At 36.6% G+C, this 12,548-nt stretch overlaps 2 protein-coding genes across 2 annotated transcripts; one reads left to right on the forward strand and one right to left on the reverse strand.

Annotated features, from left to right (window-relative positions):
• The first annotated feature begins 271 nt into the window (after positions 1-271).
• On the forward strand, positions 272-10,765 carry LOC123872520 (26S proteasome non-ATPase regulatory subunit 2). The gene is made up of 18 exons (XM_045916837.1): positions 272-463; positions 544-600; positions 674-892; positions 1,276-1,361; positions 2,105-2,311; positions 2,959-3,117; positions 3,660-3,789; positions 4,336-4,561; positions 4,695-4,928; positions 5,376-5,524; positions 5,963-6,065; positions 6,647-6,813; positions 7,283-7,397; positions 7,489-7,646; positions 8,130-8,314; positions 9,145-9,350; positions 10,022-10,140; positions 10,484-10,765. Exons 1-18 carry the CDS (start codon positions 389-391, stop codon positions 10,676-10,678), a joined length of 2,790 nt encoding a protein of 929 aa, XP_045772793.1. The 5' UTR covers positions 272-388; the 3' UTR covers positions 10,679-10,765.
• A 530-nt stretch (positions 10,766-11,295) lies between these two features.
• Positions 11,296-12,418, reverse strand: LOC123872244 (PRKR-interacting protein 1 homolog). Its single transcript, XM_045916408.1, has 3 exons — positions 12,199-12,418; positions 11,840-12,019; positions 11,296-11,610 (listed from the first exon to the last, which is right to left on the reverse strand). The coding sequence occupies exons 1-3, from the start codon at positions 12,301-12,303 to the stop codon at positions 11,356-11,358; spliced, it is 540 nt and encodes a 179-aa protein (XP_045772364.1). The 5' UTR covers positions 12,304-12,418; the 3' UTR covers positions 11,296-11,355.
• Positions 12,419-12,548: the final 130 nt, after the last annotated feature.

Raw genomic sequence — 12,548 nt, forward strand, 5'->3', positions numbered from 1 at the left:
ACAATGCCTTAGGCAAGGCCGTACTCAGGTGATTTTGAATGGCAAGGGGGGAGTGTTTGCCAAAACCTTGATGAGAAAATTATACTATTTTAAAAATAGTTTTTGCAGGTGATTTATGTATATTTTGTGCTATTATTTTCATCGAACCGTCTATATTTCAAGTCGACACGAGGTTGACACTTTTCTAAAGTTACCCATGACCGCCGTAAAGTAGGGTTTCTCTGTTTACAGACCACTCTGTACGTGAAATTCTACAATCTATGGCAAGCAGCAGTGACTTGTCAAAATTTATAAAATCACTCATTTCACCGATTTGCTTTGGGGTTTACTTTTTACCGAAAACTATAAATTGTGGTGAAAATAAGTATTTAGAAACAAATAATTTAAAATGACAGTAAAAAATAAAACAGAGGAGCCCAAGAAAGAAAGTGCGGAGCCGGCACCAGCACCTAACGATGATCTGGTAATATATTTTTGTTAAAACAGAATGTCATCCTAGACCTAGCAGCAAAATATTATTAATATACCACAATTTTCTTACAGTCCGAAGAAGATAAACGGCTTCAGGAGGAGCTCAACATGCTTGTCGAGAAGCTTACCGTGAGTTTTTACATCTAAATGTTTCGTATATAATCTTGATGCCTTAACCAAAAAACACTGCACTGTTTAACAGGGAAACGAGGTGGAGCTTTATTTGCCGGCCCTACAGATGTTGACAAACCTTATAAGAACTTCAACGACGTCCATGACATCGGTGCCTAAGCCTTTAAAGTTTTTAAGGGAACACTACCCTGCATTAAAAGTAGTGTACGAAAAGATTACAGATGAAAAAACAAAGAAGTTTTGTGCTGATGTAGTCTCTGTCCTTGCTATGGGCGTCAGTGGCTCTCCTGTAAGTAATTATTTCATTTAAACAGTAACTAAAGCAAAAAAGTTGATTTCTAAATGGTATAAACAAAGTAGCTAAAAGTCAATCTATGGATTTCCTCGTAACTTTAAAGTAAATTTCAATGTGGTTTTTCTTTTTTTATTACCATTGAAATAAATTAGTGCCAATAGAAGAACTATTTCATACAAAAATTGTTTTCTATTCTATAAAGCACTCAAAGGTCATCAAATTGTAAGCAAAAATGGGCAAAAATTTTCATTCAGAATGTCCTGTCTTGCACTATACCTGGAGGTTGCTGAGATACATGAGATACAAATAACTTATTTACAATACTATTGTTGCAGTAGCATAGTATTAATAAAAGTAACATTTTACACATATTTTAGGATGCAGCTGAGAAGAGGGAATGTCTTAAATATTGTTTGCTGGGGACAATGTCTAATGTTGGTGAATGGGGCCATGAATATGTTAGGTGAGACAAGATTCATATGTATTTAAAACTAGCTGTGCCCGCGACTTCGTTCGCGTGGAATAGTGACTTTTCGCGCTTTATATAGCCACGGACGCTCAGGCGCGAGGCGCCGTGATTCTTTAAATTGACATAACTTTTTTATTTATGAACCGATTGACATGAAATAAACACTAAATCCTAAGTGAAGCTTACTACAATATATTAGTGAAAACCGTATCTAAATCGAATAAGCCGTTTCTGAGATTAGCGTGCACAAACACACAGACAAACAGACAAACAGACAAAAAAAAATTTAATTACAATTTTGGGTTCGGCATCGATATAATAACAACCCCTGCTACTTTTTTTTATATATTTCCATTGTACAGACACCACTTTTCTACAATTTTATTATATGTATAGATTTAGTCATTCCAATTTTAGGAACAACAGATGCAAGCACTGCAATCTCAATTTAATATCAAAAGTAAAATTATCATAGACAATCCATACTTAAGTATTAATCCATACTAACACTTAATATTGTAAATGCGAAAGTGTGTCTGTCTGTCTGCTAGCATTTCATGGCCTAACAATATAACTGATTTTGATGAAAGGTACAGAGTTAGCCTGCATCCTAGGGAAGGGCATAGTCTACTTAAGATCTTGGAAAAACTAATTCCGCCTGCACAAAGTCTAGTCTAGTAAATAATAAAAAGTAAAGTCTAGTAATTAAATGAGTAAATAATAACAAATGTAAACAGGCAACTTGAAGGTGAGATAGCAGAGGAATGGAACATAGAGAACATGAACACATTAATGGCTCTAGTGCGTGATGTGGTAGCCTTTGATATGCAACACTCTGCAGAGATTCAAGCGTGTGATCTGCTCATGGAGATTGACCGCTTGGATCTGCTGTCTCAACATATGGACCAGAGCAACTATCCCCGAGTTTGCCTTTACTTAATTGGGTAAGATTATTTTTTATTGACATACAGATATCCGTTGACTGCAATCTCACCTGGCGGTCAGACCAGAGCAAACATTAAGAAATTATAAAATTCCAGACCCTTGCCAAGAAATTGATTACAATACTTAATTAATTTAGTATTTTTAAGCTGTTGCGTTTTGTTTTTGATACTTTTTTACTGTGCCGTCTATTACGCGCAGATAGGCCATTCCCATATTATGTCACATGTAGTGGAATTCTGGTTACACTCATGCGCATATTTATGCGAGTTTTGTCTCTGGCTTAAGAAACCTGGGCCTAATGAGTAGAATGCCCTTGTATCAGCAAGGGGTCTAGTTTTTGTTTATTGTTCAAATAAATTTGATAATGATGCAAATTCTGTTGTACACATCTATAAACTAAAATGACAGGTCTTTTATTGCTGTCCTATTTTATGATACTCCCTGCATAAAAGGATATCACTAGATTTAGAGGGTTGTGTATAACAGAATTCTAACCTAAACTTAAATAGATCTAAAATGTATTGCCATCTCTTTCACAAGCAGGCTGCACAAAAGAATTACTATAAATAATGAAGATTGATCAATAGTTTAGAGATTGTGTATAACAGAATTAGACGATTGGGAGTTACTATGTATTTAATTTCAGTTGTGCCAGTTATGTGGTTGAACCAGAGTCAACACAAATTCTGCAAGGTGTACTAGATACATATTTGCGTTTTAAGGAGTACCCTCGCGCTCTACTTGTTGCAATGCAGTTACATGACAAAGTTAAATGCGAAGAAGTCTTCAACGCTTGCAGTGATACGTAAGTAAATATAATTAATTTGAAAGCACATTTAGTTTCTCATAAATGTATACATTATGGTATGATACAGTGTGTACTTTTATTGCTACTATGATGGCACCAAGATGGTGAATTGGAAAATGTCCACCATGCAAATTAAAAAAATGAAAATGTACATGTAGGAACCCTTTGTATGTGATTTCGACCTGCCTGCCTTTGACCTGTTTTTTTTTAGTTCTTCATCATCATCAGCTACATCCCTTTTTAGGCCTGACTCCAGAAGGTTTTTCCATCAAAACCTATGATTTGCATTTGTTTTCCAAGCTTAAACCAATCCATTTTGTGTCTTGGTTAAACCCATCAAACCATCAAAGTTTTAGCAAACTGATACTTGTATGTCCTTATACTTTTTAGTTTTTTTCTATGCATTTTTATCTTGGAATACATAGTTCAATTTGTTCATAACTCAACTGTCTTTTAGCTATAAAAGTTTTCAATTTTGTAAGTTGTCCTTTTTAAATGTTTGTTTATTTTAGTTGTAATTTGTTTTTATTTGGTTTTAGCCTAATCAAAAAGCAGTTGTGTTATATGCTGGCCAGACAGTATGTGCCTTTAGACTTGGAAGATGAAGATTTACGGACAATCCTGTTGAATGCCCATATCAATGATCATTTCCTGAGCTTGGGCCGTGAGGTGAGAAATATAATGATTAATTGAAATTTTATAAAACATGGTGTTATTATATCCTCATTATCTCAACCTATTGTTGGCCCACTATTAGCTCATGTCGCTCCTCAGAATAAAAAAGATTTATGGTAGGTATAGTCCACCAAGCTAGCAAAGTGTGGATTGGCAGACCTCACACACCTTTGAGAACATTTAGAAAAACTCTCAGGCATGCAGGTTTTCTCATGATGTTACTCTTCAGCGTTAAAGCTAGTGATATTTAAGTTCTTAAAAAATAAAATTATGCCAATTGCCCGAATAAAAGCACGCGTTTTTCAAACGTCAAAATGCGTCTTTAGAATGGGAGCTTGTAAGAAGAAATAGTGAAAACATACTTTTTTAGTTAGTTAGATTAATACACTTAAAACTAATAGACGACGTAGATTTGGCGTATTTTGGAAGACTTATTTAATAGTCACTAAGAATTGTTATCTTTTGTAATTTTTTGCTGTGCTCTGCCATATTTTTTTTTATTCATATGTATACAATTTTTGATGTTAATTTTGTTTCTAGCTGGATATCATGGAGCCCAAAACTCCTGAAGAGGTATACAAAACTTGGTTAGAGTCTGCCGGATCAGCTCTAAGACCTTCCCTATTAGCAGAACATCCTGTAGATTCTGCTAGACAAAACCTGTCTGCAACCTTTGTTAATGCTTTCGTAAATGCGGGTTTCGGAAAAGACAAGCTGGTTACAACTGAGGATGGGAACAAATGGATGTATAAGAACAAAGACCATGGTATGTTAGATTTCTTATAAATATTTTTTATTAATTTTTATGGTTCTATATCTCGAGAGAAAAGAAATGAACATACTGTCATATTATGCCTTATGCTAACTAATTATATTAAGTACTTATTTATTGTTCCTAGGTATGCTGTCAGCAGCCGCATCTCTCGGTATGATCCACCTATGGGATGTGGACGGTGGTCTAACTCCCATAGACAAGTACCTTTACACGGCTGAAGAGCACATAAAGGCTGGAGCATTGCTAGCTCTGGGACTTGTCAACTGTGGTGTGCGGAATGAGTGTGATCCTGCACTTGCTCTTCTGTCTGACTATGTTCTGCATTCAAGTGCCAACTTGAGGATTGGAAGTGTTTTAGGTGAGTTGAAAATTGGGCTATCGTAATTCTAACTAACGGCTGAATATTTCAGTATAATATTATGTAGTATGAAGTTTCCCTTAAAATATCAATATCACACAACATTAAAGTTGTACAAAAAGATGTGTCACAACATAAGCATTCTCCACGCTTTTAACAATCCATCCATATTATAGCTTTCATGGTCCATCTTTTTAACCAATTATTACGAAATTTGGTAGGGATAGCTTGCTTGGAGAAGGATTTCTTTTCATTTAAAGTTTATTTGAATAAAAAATATTTTTAGTCTATTACTGAAAATTCAGAGAAATCCCACAAGTTGAGAAAAAACGAAAACTTAGAGATGTAAAATGTAATTCAATAAAAAAAAAGAAATATGAAGTATTACGAGTTCAGACCTTGGCGATGCCAACATACATTTTACAATATGCGTGAGATTGTTCCCAGGTCTCGGCATAGCGTACGCAGGCACGCAACGCGAGGACGTCCTGTCTCACCTGCTGCCCGTACTAGCGGACACGGCCGCCCCGCCGGAAATCTGCGCGCTGGCAGCCATCGCTTGCGGTCTGATTGCCGTTGGTTCTTGTAATGGGGAAGTAAGTTCATTTATCCTTTAAATCAAACTGTTTCTCATAATTTCGTCTGCTTTTTGTTATTATTTTATCATTCATAGTTTAACACTATTTAAGATTTAATTTTTTTGGCTGTTAGCACATTTTTAGGGTTCTGTACCTCAAAAGAAAAAGCTGACAGATATCCTATACAAAAAATGTTAAAATGTCGACTAGGCGATAGTCATCACTACTTAAACTCACACAAGTGAAGGAAAAAATCTGAAAACCGAAAATTTGTGGTTACATGCATGATACATCACAAAGTTACATACATTAAAAAGTTATTAAAATATGATGGTACGGGACTCTTGATGTGCCAGTCTGACTCGCGCTTAATCGCTTTTCTTGGGGTGAGACAGTACTTGTTTCTTACGATTTTATGTGATTTTATCATGATTTAAGATTCGTTGTTGTTGACAGGTCTCATGTGCTATAATTCAGCGCCTCATTGAAGACAACAAAGATCTGCATTCATCTACTTATGCTCGATTCTTACACTTAGGTCTAGGATTGTGCTACTTAGGTAAGTCTTTGTACCACTTAATATGGCATGATTTTTTTGTCGTCTCTACCGTCATTTTCAATTTTATGGCGGCCATTTTAATTTATTAAAAAAAACTTAATTACGGCACGTTTTAGGCAAATCGATAGACACTTCACTGATTAAAGTTATTTCAGCTGTTGGGGTCAAGGTTGAAATTGTTTAAAACAAATGTACAAAATAAGTGCTTTCATTGTGCTCAAAAAACAGTTTTAAACTTGTTTTTAATCCTGTTTCAAACAAAAATGTTGTTTTTTTAAACCTTTTTTTCCAATCTTAGTTGGGATGCTTCAAAGTTATAAAGAATCGCATATTCATACCAAGATAAGCGTGAAAACTAACCGTTTTGTTGTTACATAACATTTAAAAAAAATAAGCATGAAAGATAACCGTTTTGTTGTTACATAACATTTTAAAAAAATAGCGAGCAAATGAGCAGGTGGGTCACCTGATGTTAAGTGATTACCGCCGCCCATGAACATTGTGTTTCAGGCCTTTCAGAAGTTTGTTGATCCTCTCCTTGAATAATCCCTTAATACCTCGAATACTTTGTCTGTTGTCAGGTTGCAAAGAGCGCACGGAGGCGACGATGGCTGCGCTGGAGGTGCTGCCGGAGCCGCAGCAGTCGCTGTGCCAGACCACGTTGTCCATGTGCGCCTACGCGGCCACCGGCGACGTGCTGGTCGTGCAGCAGATGCTGCACATCTGCTCAAAGCACTACGACACTGATGTACGGCGCGGTGAAGTTGGCGGGTTTTATGTTTTGTAAAGGTTGCAAACAGTGCATGGAGACTACTAAAGAAAGCCAAATATTTTGTAGTCTGGTCTACCACGTCGCATTATATCCGATAATGGTCTGATCGCAAATAAATTTTAAGAGTATTCACATCTTTTTCCTACCAATGTAGTAAGAAAAGGATAGACACTTTATTTTAAAACTAGCAAGCCTCGTGACTTTGTGACAACATAGGGTTTAAATTTGTAGAGTAGCGCCTAAAGTCATCCTGTTTTAGCAATATTAAAAAGAAAAAGATGCAGATACTCTAAATTTAGTTAAGAGAATCGACGCGTATATTAATATATAACAATTTGAGACTGCAGGTGTGAAACAAGAACAGAATTATTTGTCGCTCTACCGTGTATACATATGTACCGTTTTATTTCCAGATTTTGTTTAACTAATACCTTTTCTTGTTTAGAATGAACAATCGTCAGCAGAAGACACAGCTTTCAAGAAGCAGGACAAGAAAGAATCTAAAGAAAGCAGCAGCAGTAGCAGCTCCTCTGGTACTTCCAAGGACGACAAAAACAAAAGTATGTTTAGAGCAATACCTACACTTTTTGGCTGTCTTTTTCTTGCTTTAGTTGGTTATATGACATGATTATACTTATTTTATTGTTATAGGCAAATCAAAAGAGAGCAAGAGCAAGGAAAAGGACAAGGAAAAGGAAGCTAATAAGGAACTGTCGTCGGTACAGGCAGTGGCCACACTGGGCGTCGCGGTCATCGCTTTGGGTGAAGAAACTGGCGCCGAGATGTGCACACGCATCTTCGGTCAACTGGTACGTAAACAGACAATTTCTCCCCCTTATTTGTAATATTTATATCCAAATCCAAAACAACAAGTTACATAATAACAAGTTAATTCAAATAAGCATTGTCACCCATACTCATTTTACTGTTTTGTGACGATCATTTATAATAATTATTACTAATAAAATATTAGTAAAACTTTATTTAATGGAAATTCGAAATAGACGGGAGTCTTTTACGGGTTACCGACAATGAACTCAGTTTGTGTCTCCAGTTATGCAATGCTAGCTGATGCCCGCGACTTTGTTCGCGTGGATATAGGTTTTTTATATCCCGTGGGAACTCTATTATTAAAAAAATCTTATAAAAGTAGCCTATGTGATAATCCAGAGTATAATCTGTCTCCATTTTTAACAGCCAAATTCGTCCAGTACTTCCTGCGTGAAAGAGTGTAACAAACACACACATACACAAAGTTTCGCCTTTATAATATTAGTGTGATTTTGATGCAGGGTCGGTATGGCGAGCCGGCGGTGCGACGCGCGGTGCCGCTCGCGATCGCGCTGTGCTCCGTGTCCAACCCGCAGCTGTCGGTGATCGACGTGCTCAACAAGTACTCGCACGACTCCGACAACGACGTCGCCTACAACGCCATCTTCGCCATGGGGCTCGTCGGCGCCGGCACCAACAACGCCAGGTATTTTTTTACCCGACTGTGGCAAAGCCAAAAGGAAAGTGGTTTTAGCAGTCTATGTAAGAATGTATGTTTGTATCCAGATTCTGTGTGTTCCACCGTAGCAACTAAACTACTGGGCCGATTTTGATGAATGACGTGTCAATTGATTCGTTGTAAAAGTCGGGTGACATAGGCTATATTGTTGCGTTTTTTAAGACGATCGTAGTCGGGTTTTAGTTTTCAACTTTATTAATAAAACGGTAGCTAGGATTTCTTCGTGCTGCGTGCCATGGCAATCGTTCAAAGAGAACATCAACTGCACAGGATAGGCCTTATAGTTAGTGCTCTCGCGGCCGATCTAAAGGCTTATTTACAGATTAAGGCTGGTCTGGATTTTTGGAACCCTCGTAGCATGTAATAAATATCAATATTGTCATTAGTAAGAACTGTTGTTAAATTCAGCAATGAAATTGACATTCAAAAAAGTGTACAATGCGTAGCTCCACTTGAACGACTTTGCGTCATCACATATGATTTAACAAGAGTAAATTAAAAATTTATAACACCCCTGACAAGTGAAGATAACTTTCAAACGGCTGAACCGATTTTCTTGGATTATAGCTAAAAACACTCTCGATCAAGCCACCTTTCAAACAAAAAAAAACTAAATTAAAATCGGTTCATTAGTTTAGGAGCTATGATAACACAGACAGAAACATAAAATAAAAAGATAAAAGCTCCAAATTTTTTTAAGCTGCATTTATCTTTTCGCAAACCTTTCGATCTATGAAAAATCTCTATGACGTTTGTAGGTGATAAATCGAGTACAATTTATTCCAAAATCATCACAGGTTGGCGACGATGCTCCGCGCGCTAGCGTTGTATCACGGCAAATCGCCCGTGCACCTGTTCATGGTGCGCCTGGCTCAAGGGCTGTGCCATGCCGGCAAGGGCACGGTGACGCTGTGTCCAGCTCACGCCGACCGGCGCCTCGTCAACCAGCCCGCGCTAGCTGGTCTACTAGTTGTGCTTACCGCCTTCCTAGACTGCAAGAACAGTAAGTTTTCAGCCTCACTAAACTTTAATCATTAGGGTTCTGTTACCTCAAAAGGAAAAACGGAACCCTTATAGGATCACTTTGTTGTCTGTGTCTGTATGTCTGTCCGTCCGTCCGTCGTGTCTGTTAAGAACACTTATAGGGTACTTCCCATTCACCTAGAATCATGAAATTTGGCAGGTAAGTAAGGAATAAATCCGAAAACTGTATATTTATGGTAACATCACTGAAAAAAAATAATTTAAATGTGTTTCAATTTACAAAGTAAGATAACTATACCAAGTGGGGTAACATATGAAAGGGTTTAACCTGTACATTCTAAGACAGATTTTTATTTATTTTTATGCATAATAATTTTTGATTTATCGAGCAAAATGGAAAAAATACCTGAGTACGGAACCCTCAGTGCGCGAGTCTGACTCGCACTTGGCTGGTTTTTTTTAAGATAACTTACATTTCACAAAAGCAGAGATGCAGACCAGCATACCAATCAGAAATTATTATTGATAGATTAGCTGACCTGTCTGAAAGCGTGAGTCTAAAAATTCATTGGAGGTAGAATATCAAAAAATCCTGCAACACATTTTTAACCAAAATTCCAAAAATCAATTTTCATTAATATAGTTTGAAAAATAACAGATTTTCATACAAACTTTTTATTTTTTTAACAGTAATCCTTGGCAAATCCCATTATCTCTTGTACGTGCTTGCAACAGCGATGCAACCCCGTTGGCTCGTCACTCTTGACGAAAATCTCCAGCCCGTTAATGTTAGCGTACGCGTTGGACAGGTAAGCAAAACTTCTATACCTACCCACTGCAATTTAAAAATAATGGTATCTATGTATTACGAAAGTTCTGAAAGTGGACAGTCAGACAGTTGACAGTGGTAGATGCTTTTGACGATTCAAAAGAACTTGTAAAAGTCTAATTGAATAAAAATATTTTGAATTTGAATTTGAATTTGAGTTATTGCAATAGTAAAATGACAGCTACTGTGCGACGATCGCAATCAACTCGCCACTCGCCTGGACGCTCGCCATGTTGTAACTTCAGATTGGACTACTTGGTTTGTGATCACAGGGTGTGCGTTGACTGGTGTATTCTTTATTTACGAGTCGTTTCTGTTTTCAGGCTGTAGATGTGATAGGCAAAGCTGGAACCCCTAAAACTATCGCCGGCTCTCACACACACACCACACCAGTGTTGCTGTCATTTGGTGAGCGAGCAGAACTTGCAACTGACGAGTACATCCCACTGTCACCTGTGATGGAAGGCTTTGTTATTCTCAAGAAGAATGAGGACAGCATTATGGCCTCCGTTCAATAGAGATCTATCATTCGTACAATTTATTATCGATTAGTATTAATCTTTTAATGTAATTTCCTTTTTCTAAATATAAACCTAATTAAATTAGTTTTGATTTTTATTCAGCAACACCTACATACAAACTTCAGACTGAAACCGATATAGAATGTGCAATGAAACTCAAAAGTATAAGCAGGGTAGAGATCACTGCATTAGTAACCCTCCCAACCCATTATAATTAATTAGAATCAAAATCTCTGCCACAGTGCTGTTATTTCAGTTCTGAACACAAAAGCTAATTTTGTGTTCAGAGCTGTAACTCCTTGATAAATAAAAAGCGGTCAAGTGCAATTTGGACTTGCACAGGAAGGTTCCCATACCATTCATTGTACAAGAAATGACACTTTATTTTTGTGGCAGTCTTTTGAAACCTTTATTAGGATTTAGGTATTTGTTGTTGTAGCTGCAATAGAAATACACATTTTGAAAATTTCAATTCTACCTATTACGGTTCATGAGATACAGCCCACTGACAGATGGATAGATGGACAGCCATCTTAGTAATAAGGTCCCATTGGCACCCTTCAGGTACAGAAAGAACCCTGAAAATAAGTTAGGAGGATTAAAATAATGCAAAATATTAGAAAATATAGTATTTATATCTAATATGAAGTAATCTTATAGGTATTTCTAAGTTATCATGCATCATTTTTTGTTGGACTTGATATAGAACATTTAGTATCTTTCTGATTAGTTTCAATCTCTTCATCACTTGATTCATCACTACTTGCCGATTCTTTGCATTCTTTACTGTCTGTAGTTTTAGGCTTTTTCTCTTTGGTCTTTGCTTTCTGTTTTTTCTTCAACCTCTTGGCCCTCTTCTTGGCTGTTTTTTCTTCTGCTTTCTTTTTATTTTCTTCTATTTTACTGTGGTATTCATCATCTAGTTTTTCCTGCAATAAAACATAGATTCTTAGTGGCTGACCGACCTTAAGAGTGTGCTTCATGTGCTTGCAACAGCTGATGTAATCAGCTGTTGCAAGTCCCTTCTCCTCCTCACTTTCTTGCAAGTTACATCCTGTCCAAGAAACAAGGGATCAGCTTAGCTTATAATGCTGATAGAAGCTTTAATTTTGATGACAATATAAATACTATTATGATATTGAAAAATATGTGAGATACCTTGTCGCTCTTTTCTTGTATGAACTTTTGCCTAGCATATTCTTTTCTTCTTAGATGTCTGTAGACATGAAATTCTCCGGAACCAGCACCAGCACTAGATCCCATTACGTTGCGGACAAAATCTGGTGGTGGAGCCAGTGATTTTTGCCTAGGTCCATCTGGTATCACAACTGGTTTGTCCTATAAAATAATTTAATGAAACAATTTTATTATTATATTACTTGACTATTATTGCAGACTTAAAATATTGCTCCAGCTTTCATTAAAATCAACCCGATAGTAGATAATAGTTACTAATATTAACAAAACCTTGTTGAAAACGGATAAATACTAAAACAAGTGTTTATTGGTATTCTTACGGGATTTTTCATTAGTTTTTCAAGTTTTAACCTTTGAAGATCCGTCGCATTTTTGATAACGATTGGCTTCTTTTCCTCGTCCTTTTCTTTTTCTTTTGTGCTCATGTTTATTTTTATTCTCAATTATTTGAAACACTAAGTACCTAGATAGGTACTTTAATACAAATTATCAAATTATATTTTGATTTTGATCATTTGATTTTTGTCACAATTTAAGTTGTTTTCACCGACCAGAAACAAAAGCATCTACTTCGCCCTCGACTTGACAGGCCCGGTTGTTTTGAGTTTTTTTTTTTGTTTTGACCACAGACCAATCCAATAATGTACTCTGTGCATTAATCGATTTCAGA

The sequence above is a fragment of the Maniola jurtina genome, chromosome 15, assembly GCF_905333055.1.
Source record: "Maniola jurtina chromosome 15, ilManJurt1.1, whole genome shotgun sequence".
Taxonomy (NCBI): domain Eukaryota; kingdom Metazoa; phylum Arthropoda; class Insecta; order Lepidoptera; family Nymphalidae; genus Maniola; species Maniola jurtina.

Excerpts from the sequence above, each read along its gene's own strand:
- LOC123872520 (XM_045916837.1), top strand. The coding sequence starts at position 389 with ATGACAGTAAAAAATAAAACAGAGGAGCCCAAGAAAGAAAGTGCGGAG. Across the intron at positions 4,929-5,375 it reads GAGGATTGGAAGTGTTTTAG|GTCTCGGCATAGCGTACGCA; the intron begins GTGAGTTGAAAA and ends GATTGTTCCCAG. Across the intron at positions 7,647-8,129 it reads CACGCATCTTCGGTCAACTG|GGTCGGTATGGCGAGCCGGC; the intron begins GTACGTAAACAG and ends ATTTTGATGCAG.
- LOC123872244 (XM_045916408.1), bottom strand. The coding sequence starts at position 12,303 with ATGAGCACAAAAGAAAAAGAAAAGGACGAGGAAAAGAAGCCAATCGTT. Across the intron at positions 12,020-12,198 it reads AAAAACTAATGAAAAATCCC|GACAAACCAGTTGTGATACC; the intron begins GTAAGAATACCA and ends ATTATTTTATAG. Across the intron at positions 11,611-11,839 it reads TACAAGAAAAGAGCGACAAG|GAAAAACTAGATGATGAATA; the intron begins GTATCTCACATA and ends GTTTTATTGCAG.